We start from the raw sequence: 25424 nt of genomic DNA, 5'->3' as shown, positions 1-25424 counted from the left end.
TGTTAAAGATTTGGAGGTAAAGCTAACTCGCATGCCACGGGTCCTATCCGTCTTAGAATCTCGAAAGGTCCAATATAACGGGGGCTCAGCTTCCCCTTCTTCCCAAATCTCATCAATCCTTTCCATGGTGACACTTTCAGAAATACCTGGTCATCACTTCATACTCTTTGTCCTTCCGTGCCAGATCGGCGTATTTACGCTGTCGGCCTTGGGCTGCTGCTAGGCGTCCTCTGACTAATTGAACTATGTCCCTTGTCCTTTGCACCAAGTCGGGACCTAGTAACTTTCTCTCACCAAGTTCATCTCAATACAAAGGCGAACGGCACCTTCGGCCATACAACGCCTCGTATGGGGGCATTCCGATACTCGCATGACAACTGTTGTTGTAGGCAAACTCTATCAAAGACAGGTGTTCATCCCAAGAACCCTTAAAATCAATTACGCACATTCTCAACATGTCCTCCAATTTATGAATGGTTCACTCACTTTGTCCATCTGTTTGCGGATGGTAAGCGGTGCTCATGTTTAGTTTGGTTCCTAGGCATTCCTGAAAGCTCCTCCAAAATCTGGAGTTGAATCGGTGATCTCGGTCAGATACGATAGCTACTGGGACTCCATGTCTTACCACAATTTCCTTAATGTACAGCTCCGCTAATCTATCCACTGTGTAGGTTTCCTTGATTGGAAGAAAGTGCGCTGACTTGGTTAGTTGGTCTACAATTACCCATATTGCATCACGGTTAGTCTTAGTTCGGGGTAATCCTACCACAAAATTCATAGCTATCTGCTCCCATTTCCACATCGGAATTTCTAAGGGTTGTAAGAGTCCGCTTGGTCGCTGGTGTTCTGCCTTTACTCTCTAACAGGTCATACACTTACTGACCCACTCTGCTACATCCTTCTTCATGTTAGGCCACCAGTAGTACTCCTTCAAATCTTGGTACATTTTGGTGCTTCTTGGGTGGACCGTATATCTAGAGCTGTGTCCTTCCCGTAAAATTTCATCATTTAATTCTTGGACGTTAGGGACCCATATCCTGTAGGCATGCCTCCTAATTCCCTTCTCTTCTGGGTCACACTTGGCCTCCTCTCCGTTTACCAGTTCCTTGTTCTCCCTTAACACTATTTTTTGGCATCGCCTAATCTTTTCCAGTAGCTCTGGTTGCATAACCATCTCATACAAGACTTCGATCTCTGGCTCAGCGACCTTGACCTCAATCTCTAACTTTTCAAATTCCTAGATCAAATCCTTTGACGTGGTGATCCTTTTCAATCTTTCCTTACGACTAAGGGCATCGGCCACCACATTGGCCTTCCCCGGGTGATAAAGAATTTCGCAGTCGTAGTCCTTAATCAATTCTAACCACCTTCTTTGCCTCATATTTAGCTCCTTCTGGGTGAAGATATATTTAAGACTCTTGTGGTCAGTATAAATCTCACACTTTTCTCCGTATAGATAATGTCTCCACATCTTAAGGGCAAACACTATGGCGGCTAATTCTAAGTCATGGGTGGGGTACCTCATTTCATATTCCTTTAATTTCCTGGATGTATAGGCAATCACCTTACCATGCTACATCAGCACACATCCCAAACCCTTATGGGATGCATCACTATAAATCACAAAGTTCCCTTTATCGTCTGGTAGGGCCAGCACTGGGGCCGATACCAACCTTTTCTTCAATTCTTGGAAACTCTCCTCACATTTCTCTGTCCAAACAAACTTTTCTGTTTTCCGAGTAAGTCTAGTCAGCGGGCCTGCTATCTTGGCGAAATCCTTTACAAACCTTCGATAATACCCGGCCAGTCCAATAAAGCTCCTTACCTCGGTGGGCGTGGTTGGTTGTTCCCAATTAGCGACAGCTTCTATCTTTGCAGGGTCTACGAGAATTCCTTCCTTACTAATCACATGACCCAAAAACTGAACTTCTTTCAACCAAAATTCACACTTTGAGAATTTGGCATACAATTTTTCTTTCCGTAAGATTTCCAATACTATCCTGAGGTATTCTGCATGTTCCTCCTCCGATCTAAAGTAAATTAGAATATCATCGATGAAGACTATCACGCATTCGTCCAGATACTTCTTAAAGACTCTGTTCATCAGATCCATGAAAGCCGCGGGCGCGTTAGTCAAACCGAATGACATAACTAGGAACTCATAATGTTCGTACCTAGTGCGAAATGCAGTCTTAGGTATATCTTCCGGTTTGATCATAAGTTGATGATAACCTGTCCTTAGTTCAATCTTTGAAAAACACGTTGCATCCTTTAGTTGGTCAAAGAGGTCATCTATTCTTGGCAATGGGTACTTGTTCTTAATGGTCAGCTTGTTCAGCTCTCGATAATCGATGCACAGTCTCATGCTGCCGTCCTTCTTTACAAATAATACGGGTGCACCCCACGGGGACACGCTCGGTCTAATCATTCCTTTATCCAATAGATCTTGCAGTTGATCAGCCAACTCTTTCATTTCGACGGGGGCCAAAAGATACAGGGCCTTTGATACTGGTGCCGTGCCGGGAGCTAAATCAATGGCAAATTCTATCTCCCGATCCGGGGGTAGTCCGGGAAGATCTTTGGGAAATACATCCTCAAACTCATTAACTACAGGTATGGTGTGGATCTCAGGGGTTTCTCGTTTGGTATCCACCACGTGAGCCAAGTAGGCCTCACACCCTTGCCTTAAAAGTCTCTTGGTCTGCACCATAGTTAGAAATTTCATGGTTTGTCGTTGCCCCTTAATTATTATACTCTTACCACTAGGTGTTTCCAATTTTACTTTCTTCCCCTCACAATCAATCTGGGCATGGTTTCTAGATAGCCAATCCATTCCTAATATCACATCAAACTCCCCTAATCGAAAGGGAATTAAATCTACTGGGTATCTCACTCCACCTAATTCTAGGTTGCAGTTAGCATAAACTTGATTTACATGGATAATCTCTTGATTAACTATTTCCACTTGCAAAGATTCTTTCAAAGGTTCAACTTTTAAGTCCAATTTTTCAGCAAATTCCTTAGATACGAAAGCTTAGTAGCTCCAGAATCAAATAGCACATTGGCGGGATTGGAGTTTAGGAGGAGCGTACCTGCTATAATATTGGTGTTCCTTACGGCATCTTTCACAGTCATATTAAAGGTCCTGGCAGTCGGCACTCTGTTAGATGCAGCTACACTAACCCTCGAGCTAGCTGGGGCTGCCGCAGGGCAGTCCTTCTTCATGTGTCCTGTCTTTCCGCACTGAAAAAACTTAGCCGCTTTCTGGTTACAAGCTGTGGCATAGTGCCCTACCTTACCACATTTAAAGCATGTCACCGGTTTCTGTATACATTGCCCAAAATGCCTCTTACCTCAGCTCTTGCATTCTGGCAGAGGAGGTCGTGGTTGGCTATGATAAGACATTCGAGTTTGGTTCCCGCTCCGGGCCACACTCACGCTCCCTGATCCCCCGAATCCTGTACTACGGTTGGGTTGGGAGGCCATCCCCCTGACAAACTTACTAGGGAAGCTCTCCCCTCCCACACTCCTGCTTCGACCATCAAACTTTCATTTCTTAGTTTGCTTCATTTTCGGGCTCATTTCACTCCCTGCTTCAGCTATTATGGCCTTCTGCACTAGGGTGGCATAGTCAGTTATCTCCAGAATTGCCAGCTTGTTCTGAATCCACTGCTTCAATCCCTGTTGAAATCTCTCAGCCTTTTGCTCTTCGGTGCTCACCAGCTGTGGCACAAACCTCGACAATTCTGTGAACTTAGCTTCATATTCCGCTACGCTCATATTCTCTTATTTCAGCTCTAGGAACTTTCGCTGCATCTGAATCTCCATAAACTTCAGGACATACTTCTTTAAAAATAACTCAGTGAATCTTTCCCAAGTAACAATCCCTTGGGGCTCCATATTTTTCTTGGCTTCCCACCAATAGTTAGCCTCACCCTTTAAGAGATAAGTGGCAAAATTAGTCTTGTGGGCTTCCTCAGTGCCAATTCGCTCAAAGATCTTTTCTACCTCTTTGAGCCAAGCCCTGGCCTGAACTGGGTCAGCAACACCGTGAAACTCTGGGGGCTTGACCGACTTGAAAGATTTAAACGTATTAGCCATGACCTGCTGGGGTTGCTGGGGTGGTCGTTGTTGTTGCAGGTTTTGCCTCAGAAATTCTACAAACTGCTCCATAGGGCTCACTGGCAATTCCATCCCCTGAGTATCTTCAGCCTCTGACTCTTCATAGTCCTCATCATCATACTCATTTCGTTCTTCGTTAATTCTTAAGGGTGGGGTATGTGCTCGATGCCCCTGTTCATTATTACTGCCCTGGCCTCCAGATACAGCCCGGTGAGTTCTTGTTACTATTCTCCTTGGCGGCATTTTCCTGTTACATAAACTTATTTAGGTTGTTTTTATTTGCCAATCTTCATGCTTCCTGATTTGTTACAACAGTATATAATTATACAGGTATGAAAGAAGATTAAACTACAATCTAGAAATCGCAACAAATCAACACGATAATTATACATAATTTAGCCATATACCTGGTCTGGGTACAACATACTGAATAATAGAAGTACAATCTGCCTTAATACAATAATCCTTAGCTGGTGGCACTATCAAAGATAACAACCAAAACAACCATCACAAAACAACTAAGTACTACCACTGAGGAACAACAACCAACTACTAACAGTGTCCACTAGCTACGAGCAACATCACGAATCCGCCTCATAGCGTGGACCACAACCCTGATAAACTCGCGCCTACTCACCAAGTCACGCTGTGGGGATAAGCGGTGAATCCTACCGATGGTCCTCTGCTCTATACGGCGAATGGTCTTGCGCACGCGTCGGGAGCTGGGGTATCATCGCCTACCTCGGGTCTCTATCCTCATGTGCCGCTTGATGGAAAGCTGGTCCCTCAGCTCGGCAATACGGGCCTCGGCCGCTGTCAGATCAGTAGCATAGCGACCTATCACCCAATCGTGATCTGCGAGGGATATGACTGGAATGGATGGTGGAAGTGGGGAATCTGCAGGAGTCGCTGCCACACCGTCAAGAATAGGGTCCATGCTGTCGTCGGTCTGAGTCCGTACGGGACTAATTGGTACAGGAGCTGGGGTGGGTATCCTCACTGGGGTGGTTGCCCCTAACTCCGTCTCTAACTCCTCAGTCAGTGCAGTGACTCTGCCCTGCAGAGCTATCATCCTATCCATTAAATCTGCTACTCCCGTCTCGTTCTCGAGCTCAGCGACTCGAGTCTGGGCTGCTGAGAGCCGATTTAACAAACGCTCTATCGACCTCTGATGCACATCCACCCTCATCATCTCTGGAGATGGAACCTCCGTGTTGCCGTATGGAATATTCTCAGGAGGGGCTATCTCAGTGTCTAGCTCAGTGGGGTCCTCCTCTGGATCCTCCTCAGGGTCAGTCTCCGGGTACTCGAATACCTCCAAGCCCACAGTGGGGGCAGGGTCAGCTACCTCGGTCTCAGCTAAAAGGGCCTCATCATGCTCTCTCTCGTACGCCTCTACAGCCTCAGGGTCTAACACATCGGGTACCTACAAGTCATTTAACACACGCATTACTATCCTTGGATACTTAAATCACCCCTAAGGGTTCTTAATGTCAGTGCTACCCTCGTAGCCTGACTACGAACTCTATGTGAGTTCTAGTTCATTGATTCAGTTGATTCACCATTTTTTTTACCCTAATATTTCTGAGACTTATAACCTAGGGCTCTGATACCATTACTGTAACACCCCCAAATTCAAGGTCGGGAATTCGGGTGTGTTACGATCACTTAATATTGTCTAATAAATAATTAATCCTCTTTTCACATCATTACTCGACCTTTTAACCAAACTCACACACACAGGTTACATGCTCAGAAATATTACTAAATTTACGTTAAAGTATTTATATTACAGACCAAAGGAAATTATCTCAAAAGGGTGAACGCCGAGAACAGCTCTACATGAGACTGGCTCGGGTCACAAATAGTCTTGGTTCAAGTACTCAAAAGGAAACTATCTCTGCTCGTCTACTTGAGGTGGTTGGCGGAAGAACAGTCTACGGTACTCACGTGCGTCCCCTACCCGCTTACGGGCAGTCGTCCTGGTTCGGGCCATGCTGGTAATCTGTTATGATATGATTTTTATAAAAGCAAGAGTGAGCACTAATGCTCAGCAAGATATAGATATCCATTATTTAAGTATGATCAAATAGTGAAAAACAACCATTTAGCATTGTATATTCAAGGTTTCTAAAAGTTTATATGCTTGTCAATTTTATGATAAACTCAACTTTAAATGTATCAGTTTAATCAGTATATACTCGTACTCATTTCATCTCAAAATCTCAATATGATGCTTGAACCAAGATTCTCAAATGGATGTGATATATATACATCAACATCCTTATTTAAAACTCAGCCTTATCGGCCTTCTGTTGTAGGTTTCACAATAATTTATCCAAAGTGGAGGAAAGAGACTATACTGGAATAAACCATGTACCGGTGATCAGCCGAATACGAAATTTTCTCTACTAGTAGAAGGAATACAAACCTAGCAGACTTTGGGCTTATCAAGACATTACACGATGGCTGCCCATTTTTCGTGCAAGTCCGAAAGTCAATGGTCACAGAGACCATATAACTGTACACTGCGCCACTCCGCGCCTGGTCACTACCCGATACCTCTCCGTACCGGGCAGGCCATATTCCAGTCCCAAAACAATTATATCATTTACACAAAATCCTTTATCGAAGGAATAGATCGTTCTGAGTTGACCTTTAAATAAGATGATTTATTCATCACTTTTAATTCAATTGATCCTTGGGAGTTGTTGGAGTTTTGAATTTAAAATCATTTTTCAAACCCTTAACTGTAGTAGAGTTTTACATATTTTGTTCACTTGTTTTTCATTGAGCGAGGAAGCAAAACCTTTATGCTTCTAAACTAAGTTCCCTAAGGTTTTGATAAGTTTCAGATGATTGATCTCTTCCGAGAATTTTGAATAATTTGGAAAGTATCCTTGGGAACTATGTCTATTTTTAAATGATTTTTAGAAGTACAGAATATTAAATATTTACAGTCTCATAATATTTTTAAGAAGGGTTCAATGAATTGATAAAACCTTAAGTACAAAATGTTTCTCAATAATGTTCAATGAATTGATTAAAATCTTAATTAAATACTTAAGACATGATTTGACATCTCATAATTATCATTCGAATGGTTACATATGTTTTAGATAGAGTGAATTGATTTAAAAACTTTTCAATATCTTATTAAGTATTTTCTGGATATTTTAGTAACTCTTTAGGTATTACTTATAAATAAATAATCAAATAGGATATCCCTTGAGTGAATATTCGATTATCTCTTATAGTTATAAATCAAATCTCAATCATTCGCTTAATATGTATGTTACGCGAAAGTACTTTGTTTATTGAAATAGAAATCTTCCGCGTCCGGCTTGTTTCGGAATTAAATCGATTTAAAATATCTCCGACTCCCACTATCTTGTATTATATTAAAATTACGTTTCAATTTCTTGTACTCGTATAAAACGAAGTTTGTTTTCGTGAACAATCACATAATTTGAATGTATTGATATCACAGACAAACATATATTTTTAAACTGTAAATCATGGCATCAATATCACAACAGTATATATAACATGGATAATTTGTGATAGGGTTTCGTAAACTTGCCTCGAGTGCTAGGAGTGGTATGGTCTCGGGGCTTTTGTTGGCGATCTAAAATCAATAACCAACGATCTTAGTTAGTACACGATTATCGATTCGCTTCACTAAAACATTTTTAGAAAATCGAAAAATTAATATTTCCTTAAAATTCTTTTTGGACAATCTTCCTTGCTGCATTATATAATTATCATGATTTTTCCAAGATTCCAAAATCATTTTTAGCCTTTCAAAATTATCATGCAAGTGGCCTTATGTGCAGTTGGCTTTTCGTATGAACGCTCTACACTAAAACGGTCATAACTCCTAAACCGTAAATCCCCTCACGACGATCCACACATGTACAGAAACTACAAATCAAGATCTACCCAGTCATGGCTAGTGAATCACAAGTTTCAAACATTTACATGGCCAAATACACTGCAGAAGGCAGACCAAGTGCAATAGGCTCCACATTTTATTTCTATTACTTGTTCTTGACACAATTACTACTTATGACCAACACAACACTTTTTAATTCTCAAGATCCACCCACATACACCTTATATACTTTATCTAACATCATATAAAAGCATCACAACTCAAAAAACTCAAGTACTTAGTAAGAATATGAGCAAAACAACCTCACACATACACAAACTTTTGGATCTTGACACTACATCATAAATAACTCTTAAACCCACCCTTAAACTTTAAAGAATTGGAAGTTATACCTTCTTGAGCACTAGGAGGGTTAGTACTAAGATGATTAGGGCTTGGTTTTCTTGAAAAACACTTAGAAGGGCTAGATCCTTAAGAAACAAAACCAAAAAACCATGTTAGTCAAAACAGTCCATAAAGTTCTTGAACTTCAAGAATTTGTTTCTCACAAACCATTAAGAATTTGGTCATGAAATCATAGACATACCTTTACTAGGATGTAAGGAAGCTTTGTGAATTTTTATAGAATTTTTAAGCTTGTAAAAAGGGCTTTTAATGATCTGTTACATGCTGACAATAAGAAACCAGTGCTGAGACCCTTACAAATTCCTCAGTTAGTAAAACAGATCTTGGTAAATGCTGATCAACAAACTTACACATCTTTTTACCCTGATGTCCAACCCACCAACATATCACAGCCAACACAACAACCATCAGAACATACCACAACTACACAAACACCTCAAACTTCTCAACCTTAACCAACTCAACCCTCCATCAGGACATATTTCAAACCAACACAGTCATCTCAACCTCAACCTTCAGCATATAAGATTAATTTCCAACAATCACCCCCTTAATCTTAAACTTATGAAGCACTTCTCTTCATTAGTGATGCACTTCTCACCACAATCAATTTTGATGCACATCTCATCAAAAAAAACTTTGGAGCACTTCTCTTTTGGTGCACATAATCACCCATACTTCTAAAATAATTTTTTTTTCACGGCCACTTGTGCCATGATATCTTTCTCATTATTTTTACCGCTCATGTTCCTCCTTGATTTTTGTTCTTGCTTCTCTTTCTTTTTCCCATGCTTCTCTATCAAGAATGCTTTCATCTTGATACCTTATTCAATATAGATGGAGATTTTTTTTTGATGCCATTTTAAATCACAGATAAATACTTATTATATATATATAAAAATGTATGTATCACAAGCCCTAGATCATGAAGCTCTTATGCCAATTGTAGAATTAAAATTATTTAAACATACATTTGTATGTTTAAGATGAAGAGAACATAAAAACAAGTACTAATATTATTTCTCTCAAAATGAAACTGATTACATAGAGTGATATATAACCTATCACATACTACGTACATCTAGGAATAACACTCCTAAAAATACTCCATGACTCCAACTTGCCCTACAAATACTCAAACAGACTATGACTTCTTCTAGCTGACTAATTCCACGACTACAAACTGGGTGTGCATTTTACTTAAAACAAAGAATAAGTTTAGATTAAAATAACAACACATTTATTTAAAATTAAAACAAAATCTAAATAATAAGTTTTAAGATTAATTTCCAACAATCACCCCCTTAATCTTAAACTTATGAAGCACTTCTCTTCATCTGTGATGCTTCTCACCACAATCAATTTTGATGCACATCTCATCAAAAAAAAACTTTGGAGCACTTCTCTCTTGGTGCACATAATCACCCATACTTCTAAAATAAATTTTTTTCACGGCCGCCATGATATCTTTCTCATTATTTTCACCGCTCATGTTCCTCCTTGATTTTTGTTCTTGCTTCTCTTTCTTTTTCCCATGCTTCTCTATCAAGAATGCTTTCATCTTGATACCTTATTCAATATAGATGGAGATTTTTTTTTGATGCCATTTTAAATCACAGATAAATACTTATTATATATATATATATATATATATATATATATATATATATATATAAATGTATCACTACAAGAATAATGTCAATAGACATCACACATTAGACATCAGTTAACTTTGCCACTGATGTTAAAAAAAGTATTGACATCACCCCGTGTTTTTGTGATGTCTTTGTTCTTTATAGACATCGGTTATAATTAAACTGATGTCTAAAATTCACCAAAAAAAAAATCACGCCCACCTTTTCTTTCCCCCGTTAGTGAAATTTTCATTCATTTTTTAGTTCTACATTCCCCCCAATCCCAAATTCTCCCCCTTAACCAAATTTTGGTTCCCCCAAATCAATCTTCAGACACAACAAAATCGAACCTCTCTCTCTCTCTCGATCGAACCTCTCTCGCCTCACAATCTCTCTGAACTCCGGCCATCATCTCACCATCATAATCTCTCTCTCTCTCTCACTGGAACCTCTCTCTCTCTCTGAACCTCTCTCCGCTCTCAATCTCTCCGTTAAGCCTCTTTTAGTTAACCTATCTACTTCGGTAAGTGTTGTATCTACTTGAATCGAACTGGTCTTCTCTGCATGAACACCAGTTTTAAAAGTTGAGGATTTTTGAATTCAAAACCCTAATTTTGTAAATTGGGTTTTTTTCTAATTTGAAACCCTTATTTTTTTTATTAATTTAGTGTCTAAACTTGTTGCTTATACTTTTCTTCTTGTTGTATACAGGACCTAATCTGAGAAAAAGATTTAAAACTTTGGGTAATTTTGGTGTTTTTGGTTGTACATTTGTATTTTTGTTTGTTTTTTTAATTTTTGTAAATTGTGTAAAGTTAACGATCCTTTCATGTCTACTGATTACATGGTATTCAATTCTTTCTTGTGATAATGAGCATGTTGGTAGCTAATTCCAAGTATATATGTTTTTTTTAAAATAACTAATAGTTTACTAGTATTTTTTTTATATCAGTGGTATATAGCTAATTATGTCAAGGGGAACTGTGCTGGATATCTAATTGTATGAATTTCCCTGTATGTTTTTGTTAACAAATTGTTGTCACTAATTTGTACATGTTCAGCATTTAATTATAGTTGCTTATTGGTTTCAAAATAAGTGATTCTCTGTTGAATCTGTTGCCCAAAGAATAAGTGATTGTAAACCAAAGGTACTGATAACTTGCAATGCTGTCATGCGAGGGTCTAAGCTGATACGTCTCAAACAGATTGTTGATGCTGCACTCACAGAATCATCGAAGAACGGGTTCACTTTAGGTATGTTTTCTTTTGTTAAAGAAAGACCGAGTACATGAAATAGTGTAACCTGTTCGAGTCACAATATGAAATATGTGACCACTGATTGATTTGCTGATATGATTCTTTCTAGTTAGGGACTTGTTAATTCTGATACCTTACCACTAAATGTCTCAAGAGAAATGCTTCAGTAGCACAGCAGTTTGAAGAAGATAAAAAAGAAACTCAGAATATCGTTTTCGTGAGACCAAATACTAATTACTAATTATGATCTACCAAATACTCATGCATTCATTGAAATAACTTTTTACGGTTCTAAAAACTCTTATGATTGACGGGAATATGGGAAAATGATGTATTAATACTTCAGTAATATACTGCTATTGTTTTTGTAATTTAAGTTGTGTTAAATTGTGCTAAGCATTGCTACTCTGTTAATAACAGTCTTGGAGTTTACAAGGTCCATCAAGATACCAAGGTTCTATCTGTGTTTGTGAACTCAGAACCAATTCGGGACGATCAAGTGGAGAATGCTGTCAAATTTCTTTTACATCTAAAAATTAAGGGATTTCTTGTCCTGTACAGACGTTCCTCTCTGAGAAGAAGGGCCTTACAAAGGAGGAGATAGATGAAGGCTTGTATTCTTCTCCTTCATTTACACACCTTATAGAGTCCATTTTTAAATATATCTCTCAGTTTTTATCATCCATAGTTCAGATAAGTAATTTTACTATTCTTAATCATGAAAACATCTTGTTTCCGATGGCAGGATCAAACCCCACCAGTTTCAACTGGTCAACCAGCAGGAGGTAACTTATTTAATTCAAATACAGGCTTCCTTTCTTTGCTGCTAGCATTTTCGGAATAAGTTTATCTTTTTGTCTTTGTGCTTTAATGATTTAGGTTACCTACTCCCATACTTGATGGATACTGAACATGTAACAACATTTGTAGCTGACATTTTTGAGTCCATGCAGAGGTACGACACTTTGAGGACCTTATGAATCTTCTAGGAGCACAAGTAAGGGAAATGAAATCAATGAGTGATTCCATAGGGGTAATTTAAAATGCCAGAAATCATTGTTCTAAATCTACTCCAGTTATAAACAGGTGGTTGACTAGGTCATCAACCACATTGTAGTTATGCCAGCTTTGTCCCCTACAATGGTAAGATGTTTAGCTGCTTAGGTATATAAACTTTAAACATGTTTCTTAGTGAAATATAACATATGCTCTTCGTACACCGCATTGCAGGCTTAAGGTAACTTGGCGAAATAGAAGAAGAAGGAAGGAGATAAGGTTAGCTCTATAAGATATTTGTGCTGCATCAGTGTCATTCGATCATAAATTTGTTTTTCTTGAAGTGTCATAACTTGCCATTCATTTCCAGAATTTGGAGTTAAGTATTGATGGGCTAATTTTTTTAGCCTTTTCCTGTACCCACTTATATATATTTGATATGACAGCTAGAAGTGGGGGATATTATCTGTGAAATAGAGACAGACAAAGCTACCCTGGAGTTTGAGTGTCTTGAAGAGGGGTAATTATATTTTTTTCTTCTGAAATAAACAACAGTCTGCTATATATAAAACCATGATTTATCTTTCTTATGTCTATGACTTGTTTCTGTTGTGATCTTTGCTTTATGTAACTATTGGTCAATAGCCTCCCAGAGTTTATCATTTTTCTGTTTCATCACTTTAGATGGGTAGCATCAAGTTGTATAGTTGAGGTACTTTATTTTAGACTCTCGGTCAATCCTTTTCTGGTTTCTAGCTAAGATATTGGTACCTGAAGGTTCAAAGGATATACCCGTGGGATAGCCTATTGCAATCACGGTATACTTTTAAGTCCTTTTATCGTTTATGTATAATAACTTTCTTGCAATTTTCCCTATGTTTATAGTATCAACCAGACATAATTAAATCGCAGAAGAACGTAAAGGATTATTAACTTAGTGAAACTTCAGGATAGTTGGTCATTTGTCCACTCCTTTGAACAGTCCTACAGAATGCAGAAGGCAGAACATACTTGCTAATTATTATGGGGGCATATTGAGCATTTATTTAACTATTATTCTTTTAAATATACCATATGTTCTTATGAGCCTTAATTTTCATATGCTTGCTGCTTCTTGCAATGAATATTTATTTTTGGTTTCATTGCAGGATGCTGCAACATTGTGGAGTCAGCAGCCATTGGCCGCAAGAGAGCATGCATTTGATACCATCAACACATATACTGTGTTGATGAACATATCTAATGATACTAAAGATCTTATTGAAAGAGAAGTTTCAGCTTTCTACCAAAGTCCAGATAACAGCTTATACATGCTTCCTTCAACCCCGCAGGTGAACGGATTACATAATAAATTATCTTGTGTCATTATTGTGTATTAGAAGTAACAATTGCAAATGAAATCTTGTGTCGAACATGCTCTTTATAGTACACTGTGCTGGTCTTTTCCAGTCACATATTAAATGGGCACGGAATCAGTGTTCTTCTCGTAATACAGAACATTTTTAGATTCTTAGCAAGAGCTAAACCTTTTAAGATTTAATCAGGCACTCTTGGAGTCCATGGGTGTTAGTGGATCCACAGGCTCAGAAGCAGTTGATGTTGCCGAAAAAAATGTTGTTGTATTGATTGCAAGGGCTGGTGCTAGAGATCCATCTGCTATTCCCTCCATATGCCGCGTTTCCGCTGCTCTTCAATACCCTGCAGGTTTGTTCCTTTATTAATTGAGAAATGCGCTTAATGTTGAAAATAAACTTATTTGTTTGTATTGACTTTATTGACATTTGAGAGGTTTTGTCCCTCCAGTGTGACTTTGTAATATGCCTGACAAGTTTCCTCTATATGCTGTTAAAAATCTACTCAGGTATAATATACAAAAATTTGAAGCCTGAAAATATTCTGATCCAGAGAAATGGACAGGTGGTTTTAACAGATTTTAAAGATTGAGTGGGGTGATGAAGTCTGCACTGCAGTGGTGACCGCATTAACTGAGCTGAATGAGCATAACAAAAATGGAAGATACCCGGTCCCTGAGTTATGCTTTGTTGAGGTGAAGTATCAATATTTGCCGTTTGGACAGCCTACAATATGAGGAGGGCAGTTGTGATGGTTCAACAAATAAATAGTGGTTTCATTGGTTTACTTGTACAAGTATTTCTTTATAGTTTTGTTTTGGTTAGTTATGTAAGAAAACTTGGTACTTGATATTATTGTTGGTTAATATAAGTGTTTAGTTAGTTCATTTCTACTTATTATTTTGATTTAGTAGTTGTTGTGGGTTTAAATTGTACTTCAAATTAAAATTTGATTTAGTGGTATATTTTGTATTATATGTTATTTCTAAAAGGAAAATAAGCATCACTAATGTAAAAGAAGAAAAACTGATGTTAAAACAGTTAATGTACATCACTTTTAGATAAAAAAAACTTATGTCAAAGACTGACAGTTCAAGTCTAAATGGTACATAGACATCACTTTGTTTAGGGTAAACATGATGTCTATGTGCAAATATAGACATCACTCTTTACTTAAGAAATCGATGTTTAATATCTGATTTTACATCACATAAATGAAAATATTCGATGTCTATGTGGAAAAAAACATAGCTCATTATATGTTTAATATGTTGTAATAGGTATAATTTAATTATTAAATTATTTATTTCTAACATTTTTTGTAAAAAATAATGCATGGACATCAGTTATTTTGGAAGAAATGATGTCTAAACAAGTAAAGACATCGGGTTTTGGCCGATGTCTAGAATAGACATCACCGACATCAACATCGGTTGCTAAACAACATAGACATCGGCCAAAAACCGATGTCTATGGACATTTTTCTTGTAGTGTATGTATCACAAGCCCTAGATCATGAAGCTCTTATGTCAATTGTAGAATTAAAATTATTTAAATATACATTTGTATGTTTAAGATGAAGAGAACATAAAAACAAGTACTAATATTATTTCTCTCAAAATGAAACTGATTACATACAGTGATATATAACTTATCACATACTATGTCTAGGAATAACACTCATGAAAATACTTCAGGACTCCAACTTGCCCTATAAATACTCAAACAGACTATGTCTTCTAGCTGACTAATTCCACGCTGCATTTTACTTAAAATAAAGAATAAGTTTAGATTAAAATAACAACACATTTATTTAAAATTAAAACAAAATCTAAATAATAAGTTTTAAGATTAATTTCCAACAGCAAAAACTTTGTTTACTTGTTCTTGACAATCTTGTCATCATTGACCATCCAGCAACTTTTGAGACGCTTGCGATGGATGTAGAAATGGAGGAGACTGTGATGAAAGATTTGGAGAGGTTTGTGCAGAGGAGAGAGAAGTATAGGAAAATTGGAAAGGCATGGAAAAGAGGGTATCTGTTATATGGACCTCCTGGGACAGGAAAATCTAGCTTAATTGCAGCAATGGCGAATTATTTGAAGTTTGACAATTACGATTTGGAGTTGACAGACCTGAAGCGTAACTCAGAGCTCAAAAAGCTGTTGACTGCAACAGCGAATAGGTCAGTTTCGGTTGTGGAGGATATTGATTGCAACTTTGAGTTGCGAGAGAGGGTGAGTGCAGCTAAAGAAGTGCAGCCTGCAGACAAAGAATCTGATCACAAAGAAGCAAGCAAGGTCAGTCATTTTTCTTGTGCAGTTGAATTACATATTTTTTTATGATCGATGTGTAAGTATTGTGGACAAGAAAACTATAGTTGTATATTCTAAACGATTTGATACAATTTGATTAAGAAAGGTATTAACATTTTTGGCATACATGCTTGTGCAGGTTACACTATCAGGTTTTTTAAACTATATAGATGGATTATGGTCAAGTTGTGGAGACGAAAGAATCATAATATTTACAACAAATCACAAAGAGAAGCTGGACCCTGCAATGTTACGCCCAGGTCGAATGGATATGCACATTCACATGTCTTATTGCACTCCATGTGGCTTCAAACTTCTGGCCAGCAATTACCTGGGAGTAAAGATCAAAAGCTTTTTCCAGAAATTGAGGAGTTGATTCGAACTACAGAGGTGACTCCTGCTGAAGTAGCTGAACAGCTAGTAAAGAGTGATGAACCTGATGTCTCACTTGCTAGCCTTATCACTTTTTTTCACACAAAGAGAAAGGAAAATGAAGAGGCCAAGGCCAAGAAAGCAAAAGAGGAGGTGGCTGCATCAGTTGCAGAGGCAATAGATGATACTCAAAAAGGTGATCAGAATCAAGTAAGCGAGGAAATTCAGGAACCCAAAGTTTAGGCTATTAGCTTTTGGTTTTTCTAATTGTTCTTTGAGCTATAGTTGTTTGCATTCATCACAACCAAAGCCTATAACAAGATGAAGATGCATGTTCTTGTTATTTGTTCTCTTCAAGCATTTTCTAGCTTGCTACGCTGCACGGTTCAATAAATTCAAAACACTGCACTTACCTAAAGACTATAAAAACAGTGTTGACAGACTTGAGAAGAAATAATTTATCCAAGTTTAATATTTAGCAATTTTTAACTAAGGACCTTTTTTCTAAATACCAGCATAAAGAAATTCAACGCATCAAAAGATGGCCAGTATTCTATTTACATCTCACATTTCCTTTCTTGCTATTCTATGATAAATAACTGAAAACTCACTTTTATTCATTTTGTCTACTACTGCAAACACCTTATACTAGAATAACTTTTGCATCATCAGAAAGGCTACAGAAATATATATATTTTTAATTCAACAAACCCTTTCTGATGATTACTATACCACAATTGTCTGTAGCCTTAAACCCTCTTCAACCTTAAGCTTGACATCGGTCTTTTCTGCAACTTCTCCCATTTTAATTAATGAACTTGTGTTGCCATGAATTTTCCCCAGTTCTGAAATGCTTAGGGTCTGTTTACTTTCAACTGTTTTCCAGAAAATTTTTCTAAGAAAATTGGAAAAACAAAAAACATGTTCAAATACAAAATTTTCAAAACAAAAAACTGGAAAAATAGAAAACACGGTTTCCCTGTTTTCCAAATTATAACTACAAATATGAAAACTGTGGAAAACAATGATGTTTTCTAAACCTAGAAAAGTGAAAAATACGTTAAACCGCTTGGATCTCTCATATACAAAAACATTTTATATTTTTATTATTTTTAACTTTATATGGCCCATTCACAATTTTGTAAGTTTACTTAGAAAGTTAAAAAAAAAAGTAGTGAGTAAACAACCAATATATTACTAACTTAACTTATGGAACTTATAAATTTTCAACACTATAATACATATTTTTAAATTAAAAAGTACAATACATATTTGTAGTAAAAAAATTCAAAATAGTTTAATTTAACAATTATTTTGTTAGTTTGATTAATATTAATATTTATATTATAAGAGGGAGTCTGATAATATAATAACTAATAACTTATATGTTAGAAAAATAAAGAAGGGACTCCAGACTAGAATTTAGTTATGAGTTATTTCATAAAATATTATTCAAAAAAATTATATAAAATTATTAATTGGATTATTATTAAAAGCTACAAAATCGTATATATTTAATCATATAATTAGAAAGTTTCATTATTCAACCTATTTCAGAAAACTATTTTATACTTTATTTGTCATATTTAATTATATTTTATCTAACAAAGTTATTTTAAACATGTTAAAGAAATATGTATATAAAATTTAAATTGTGAAATGTTTAAATTGTTTTACTGGTTACTCTTCTATATATTTACTCAAATTATATTGTCATTTATTTAATATTTTTAAGAAAACAGAAAACTGATAAAATATTATTTTAGCATTTAGAACACATTCTCTCAGTTTTCTTAGAAATGAAAATTTTAGAAAATTTTAGAAAAACAGAAAATAAAAAAATAGAAATTTTTTTGACAAGTAAACAGCCCCTTAGATTCGGGTCTTCCTCATTCAGATTTTCCATGAAGTTAAATAGAGCCAAATTGAAAGTGTTTAGTTGGACCCTTGTGGCTTCCAAGTTTCCAGAGCTGTTCATATCAAGTGAAAGATTTGTTTGAGATTTTTCTAGTATAGCCTGCAAGTACTTTCCTTGGGCTTCGATTCTCATTTTTAATTTCTTTTGTACCTGTTATTGCCATAATTTTGGTATATATATGAAAAAAGTTGGAGGCTGAGTCCAATAAAAGCTATAGCAGAAACAGCTAAAGATAACATACATCGAGTTGCTGTTTTGACCTTTTCTGCACATCAATCTCATACATTAATGCCTCCCACAAAGAATGATCAATGTTTAAGATTAGCAGCCATCTATCAGTGACAGATTAGATTAGCAATTTACTCAGGCTTCTTTTTTTTGCTAGGCATTTTACCCAGACTTAAGATTATGTGTTTAAATTTCTGGATGTTTCTTACAACAATCTTTTAGAAAACCAGAGGAGGTTTGAGATTCTTAATGGGAATGGTAATGAAACGGAATGTCATGGATTAGATAATGGAAATGCATTGTGGCATTATCCAGACTTTCCATCGACTAGTCTCTTAACCTCCACTAATCTCGAACCAAACAGCACTCTAAAGTTCTTAAACTTGGCAGAAAACATAGGAAGGGAGAGTTTAGACATGCTTGGTTGGATGGCTATGGGCAAACAAACCAAATACAAGGTGATTAGAATTAATGTTGCTAATCAAGTTGGACTTGTGAACTTCATACTACCAAAAGCTATGTCTACAGAACTATAACAAAGATAATAGAGGCTGTTTAGTTGCTACTTCGCGGCATACAAAGATAATGTGAATAATTTTGTTTGCGTGAGTGAGGTAGGTAACTATTCGTTTCTCCGTGTTATTATGTAACGTATGGACAAAACAAATATCTAAATTTTTTTTTAAAAAAGACCATACGTACAAAATTCTTTTGCTCTTACATACTATCTGAAGGTGATTGGTGATTGTGAATGTGTCTTTAGGTGTTATCCATATAACCAGACAATGATGCAATTTAAGGCGATTATTTTGCTCTTATATCACGCAAATTGTGAGAATGTTGGCGGCGGCTGAAAATCGAACCTTAGTTCTCCCGCCAACCTAAACTCTGATACCATGTTAAGTAATCAGTTCATCTAAAACCTTAAAATGTTACAAGAATGCCCCAATAGAATCATATATTTAACATCCGATATCTCTGTACTTCAACTAATTAACATTTTATCTATATCTTTATCACTAAAGGCTAACTACTAACCACAATGTCTTGTGGAGTTTGTTTCGATTGGATAAGTGTTGTATGAGCTGGTCTCATACATGGAATATATTCTTCACCGTAACTCAACCACATATGAAAAGGTTAAAAAAACTCAACACATACAGGCTTCAAAAGTATTTGGGTGAAAAAAAATTCTTTGTGAAAAAATCCAAATCAAACACTTATACACCATTTGGGCGAAAAAACATAAAAATCAAACTAGGTAGAGACAACAGAAACAGTATACACGATCAGTTAAATCGAGAATCGTTAAGGTTGAAATGGATACACACCAAATTCAAGTGGTGATCATCATCAGGCTGATCATTACTAAGTACTAATTAAAACCTTTCCAGGGGTAGAATGTAGATTAGTAAATTAAGATATGGAATAGATTACAATCTCAAAGAGTCACTTCCTGGTACTTCTCAATTTCTATTTACTAAATAGTGAATATAACCACAAATAATGAAATAAGCTCCAGTTGATGTCATTAATCTCCCAATAATGCTATTGATGCAAAAAGGAACTCACTCCACTGTTCTAGAAAACCAGAAAACCGGGTAGGTGCATGCAGACTAATCAATCTGCAGCATAGTTATAGCATATAAAAACATGACAAAACAAACATCCGGTTAAAGGCTGTGCCAGGGGAGGAACTGGGGGACCGAAGGGAGCCCCGGTCTCCGCCAACTGCGGAATAATCCCAAAATTTTAATATAAAATTTTAAAATTTACTATCAAAAATTTTTTTGGTACCCCTAAATTTAAAAAAAAATTGAAATTGAGAATTGATTATACAAAATTTTATTGATTTTGTTAATTATTTCATTCAAAATTATATTGATTAGATGGAAATCATGGAATCTGTTCATTAATCTTAATAATTAATAAATAAACATATAAGATAAAGATCGTACAATTTGAAACAAAAAAAAAGATGTTTAAAACTAAAGTCTAAAAACAGAACATACTTGTTCAGTTGTTCTGCTCCGGTCCCAAAACCCCCAATACACACTATCCATACAAGTTACAAAATTATAATCCCTAATATCATCTCTCTTTATCTACTCTACCTTTGCATCTAATCCGTAAATATGAGTAAGAGAAAAGAGATTACATCATATTTTCAACCCAAGAAGAAGCAAACAACTACTTGTGAAGATGAAGAACCTTCTGCCGCCTCAATTGAAGTCACTGGAGATGGAGTAGAGCCTCTGATTTTTGGTGGGATAAACAGAAACTCCGAGCAAAATCCTCAAAATCCAGAGATTGTTAATGAAGGTATTGATTCTGAGAACACTGATGAAATTATTGATTTCAATTCGTTAATACGTGATCCTGGTTTGCGGAAACAAATTGAGACTTATCATCCAAATAAAAAAGATTTAATTAGGAGAGCATACATTGATCTTGGCTCATATCAACCTGTGCAAGTTTATCCCTTCTCTGGTCCAGAAAATCATCCCCGTCGATTTCAAAAGAGTTGGTTTGATAAATTTCCTTGGTTAGAGTACTCCCCAGAAAACAAAAGCAAATGGTGACAATGGAACATCATTACCGAGTAGAAATCTTTACAGCTGCCATAGATCAACAATTACAGGAGCTAAATAATAGATTCAGTGAACAAATGACGGAGCTTCTCATTTTAAGTGCATCACTAAATCCTAGGGATGGTTACAGGTCTTTCAACATAGAGAACATTTGCAAGTTAGCTGAAAAGTTTTATCCAGAAGATTTTTTGGGAGATGAAAAAATCCATCTACAGTGTGAACTACAACATTATAGGTTAGATGTTCCGGTTCATCCAGATTTGAAGAATCTGTCTACTCTTGGTGATTTATGTCATGGATTGGTAACCACAGGGAAAACTGACATGTATCCATTAGTTGATAGACTATTAAGGCTTGTCTTGACTCTTCCAGCATCTACTGCAACATCTGAACGGGCTTTTTCTGCTATGAAAATTATGAAAACAAGTCTTCGCAATTGAATGGAAGATGAATTTTTTAGGGATTATTTGATAGTGTATATTGAAAAGGAGATTACGGAGACCATTTCTGTCGAGGAGATCATTGATTCTTTTTATTTGATCAAAGAAAGGCGTGCACATCTCAAATAAATCGGTATGTTTTCTACTTTTATTTATTTTGGTCCCCCCCATGTTAGATTCCTGGTTCCACCCCTAGCTGTGTCCTAAGTAAATCTATCCCATATGATTTCATTAATCATCCCAGCTGACCAGCCACAACTAATAAGAATGTTAATGTGACAATCAAAATTATTGAGATAAGCAATAACTAAAAAAAACTTAGATTTCCATTCATAATATTTTACCAATAAACACAGGTAACAAGGAAACACATAACACATATTTTTTTCCTTGGCTTCTTTGGTGCAGTAAATTATCTTTGCAAATATAGCAAATTAAACTGGATAGATTAAGTCTGGCAATCATAAAGGGTGATATTTCTTTTTAAACAAAGGTAGAAAACGAAAGATACCATGTATAAACACTTATAAAAGGAAACTTATAATAGTTTAAACAAGGTTTCAACACATGTAACTTATAGTTAAACTTACAAAAATAAAAGGATAGAAATATGGAAAATGCACAGATAAAATTCATCCTCGTCACTCTCACCGAGAATTACTACCTGCACTACACAAGTTTGTCTCTTGCCACATGTAACAACTTGATAGCAACACTGATGTCAATGCGTTTTGCCGGAGTCTCTTTATAACATAATATCCCCACTTCAAATATTGATGTCAAGCATACCTCCAAAGCCCTGCAATATGATTGATTTACATGCAAACCATATTCCTCCTGATCTAGTACAATCCGTGGATCAACAATGTCCATCACTCTTTGTGGGAGTGCCTTCCTTACATAGTCATGAAAATCCTTAATGTTGTCCATTAATATTGCTTTCTGTAGGTCGCTTCCCTGAAAACATTTCTAGCAGAAGAATTCCATAACTATACACATCTCCCTCTACAGATACCTCCCCACACATTCCATACTCTGCACAACAAAAGGATTTATAAAATTTGCAAAAAAAATTTTGATATATGATACTACTCCATGTCAGAAAATTCCCACACTTAAGATCTTCATGAAAAATATAACAAACGTTTAACTAGAGATTTAATGAAGTACTCAATGTTGGTAATAGAAACAATGAAAAGTCACCTGGAGGAATATATCCAATTGTACCACGTATACCAGTTGAACTCAAATGTGCTTGATTGATATCACTTGCAGTAGCAAAACTGAACTTCACCAGACCAAAATCCCCAACACGGGCAACAAAATCCTCATCAAGAAGAATATTGCTTGGCTTTATGTCGCAATGAATGATATTTGCATGACTATGATGATGTAGGTAATCCACTCCTAGTGCAACATCAATGGCAATATTTAATCTTTGGAGTAGAGTAAAATTTATTCCATTCCCTTGATGATGATGAGGAATTGGATGCAACCAGTTTTCCAAACTCCCATTTGTCATGAACTCAAAAACCAATGCCTTGAATTCATTTCCCTTGTGATCAATGCTAGAGCATGTTGTGATTATTCTTGATAAGATTTCGATGACGAATGTTCCTCAACGCTTTACACTCTGTCAAAAAACTCTTGTTGGCTCCATGTCCGTCAACTTTCAGTACCTTCACAGCAATTATATGTTCCACTGATTCGATAACTCCTTTATAAACCAAACCGTACCTTCCTTTGTTAGGAATATATGTATTAGTTTGATGATAAGTTAAACAAAACACTTAAGTAGAAATCTAGTATTTGTAGCCTCAACGGATAAGACCATCTTGGCTATCCGTTGATGGAGTAGCTTTACTTAGAAATAAGTTTAGTATTATAGCACATTTCAGTCTCTGCATTTAAGTTATAATTCTTAGAAGTTGTGGGAAATTATAAGTCATGTTGACTACTAGTGGATATGCAAATAGGAGGGCTAATTGTAAATATTTCATGCCTTGTAATTTTGTGTAAATGAAGTAGTATCAACTGATAGATTAAAGGTCTTCAACGGATGAGAAACAAAGCTTCAGCGGATGTCTCTAAAGTTTCAACGGATAACATCCATCAACGGATGAGTGCATCAACAGATAAAGCTTTAACTGCTAAAGCATCAACGGATAAAGCCATCAACGGATGAAAGCTTCAACGGATGCTCAGTTCAATAGTAGTTGATAGTGATAATTCATAAGCTGACAGAGGCACATGGGTTGACAGAGACAATTGGAATGTGGTAGCCTCTTGGAGGAATTCAGAAAAAGCAGCATTTCCATTCTGGTGCAAACAAGGAAGTATTCAAAGATTCACAGATTATCTTAGATTGCATTGGATAGAGAAATGAAGAAGAAATATGTGAAGAACTATTTTATATTTGTATTTATCTTTGTCTTCACTTGTAAACTTAGTGATATATAAACCAAGTAGCATCTAGTAATTAGATGTGAATTTTCCAGAGCTGTTTAGAAAAATATAGAGAGAAAATCATCTAGTTTGTACTAGGAAGCAGCTGTGATCAATTCTTTGTATCACAGATTTTCTGAAATACACATCTCTGGTGGAACAACAAATCCACCAGAGAAGTTTTTAAAGCCTTTGTGTTCTTTACATTTGTGTCTTGAATATACATCTGTCTGCACCTGCTAAAAGCAATTCACACACAACTGTCCATCATACACTTAGGTTTTGAAACTGCTCAAAACTTGAAAAAGTTTTGAGATTTACATTCAACCCCCCTTCTGTAAATCTCATTGTTAGTTCCTTGGGAATAACAATTGGAATCAGAGCAAGCTCTCGACATACAAAGAGTTTAAAGATCTATTCTACTAACATCATGAGTAAGAAGGATATTGGAGTGAAGATTTCAATCCTGGAAAGAGATAATTATCATCACTGGAAAGTGAAGATGCATCTACATCTTCTCTCTCAAGATGAAAGCTACATCAACTGCATTGAGAATGGTCCTCACATCCCTCACAAAGTGGCCACAGCTGCCACTGCCACAGTTGTTGTTGGACAGTCTATTCCCAAGCCAAAAACAGAATGGACTGATGAAGATATTGAAGAGGTTCACAAGGACAAGAAGGCCATGAACATTCTGTTTAATGGCCTAGACAAAGATATGTTTGATAATGTCATTAACAGCCAAACTGTTAAGGAAATTTGGGATACTGTACAACTTATCTGTAAAGGTACTGAACAAGTTAGAAAAAATAAAATGCAGCTTCTCATTCAACAATATGAATATTTTCATTCTGAAGAAGGAGAATCATTGAATGATACCTTCAATAGATTTCAGAAACTGCTGAATAGATTGAAGTTGTATGGCAGAGTGTACCAAGTCATGGATTCCAACTTAAAATTTCTGAGGTCTCTACCAAAGGAATGGAAAACTATGACTGTTTCACTAAGGAATTCTCAAGATTATAAGGACTTCACACTTGAAAGATTATATGGAATTTTGAAGACCTGTGAACTTGAGATGGAGCAAGATGAGTTGTTGGAGAAGGGAAAGAGAAAAGGTGGATCAGTTGCACTTGTAGCTGAAAATGAGAGAACTGATGCCAGGAATGAAGAAAAGACAATGCCAAGTCTCAAAACTGGCACAAGCAAATCAGAATCAAGCAAGGGAAAGGAGCAAGCTGCTGAGGTTGAAGACAATTCCAGTCAAGATGACTCTGATGATGTTGATGAACATCTAGCTTTTCTGTCCAGAAGGTTTGCAAAGATGAAATTCAAGAAAAATACTAGAGCCACTAAGCCAAACAAGAACATGGTGGACAAATCTAAGTTCAAGTGTTATAACTGTGGCACAAGTGGACACTTTGCAAGTGAGTGCGGAAAGCCAACTTCTGAAA

General features: G+C 36.3%; 2 protein-coding genes across 2 annotated transcripts; one reads left to right on the top strand and one right to left on the bottom strand.

The window, feature by feature from the left end:
• Nucleotides 1-21078: 21078 nt before the first annotated feature.
• Nucleotides 21079-21525, top strand: LOC141673478 (uncharacterized). Its single transcript, XM_074480228.1, has one exon. The coding sequence runs from the start codon at nt 21079-21081 to the stop codon at nt 21523-21525; it is 447 nt and encodes a 148-aa protein (XP_074336329.1).
• A 669-nt stretch (nt 21526-22194) lies between these two features.
• Nucleotides 22195-23047, bottom strand: LOC141673477 (putative LRR receptor-like serine/threonine-protein kinase At3g47570). Its single transcript, XM_074480227.1, has 3 exons — nt 22729-23047; nt 22541-22560; nt 22195-22482 (listed from the first exon to the last, which is right to left on the bottom strand). The coding sequence occupies exons 1-3, from the start codon at nt 23045-23047 to the stop codon at nt 22195-22197; spliced, it is 627 nt and encodes a 208-aa protein (XP_074336328.1).
• Nucleotides 23048-25424: the final 2377 nt, after the last annotated feature.

This window comes from Apium graveolens, chromosome 7, assembly GCF_009905375.1.
Source record: "Apium graveolens cultivar Ventura chromosome 7, ASM990537v1, whole genome shotgun sequence".
NCBI classification, from domain to species: domain Eukaryota; kingdom Viridiplantae; phylum Streptophyta; class Magnoliopsida; order Apiales; family Apiaceae; genus Apium; species Apium graveolens.
The sequence above is the reverse complement of the archived record's forward strand: the minus strand, read 5'-3'. Positions and strand labels throughout refer to the sequence as shown.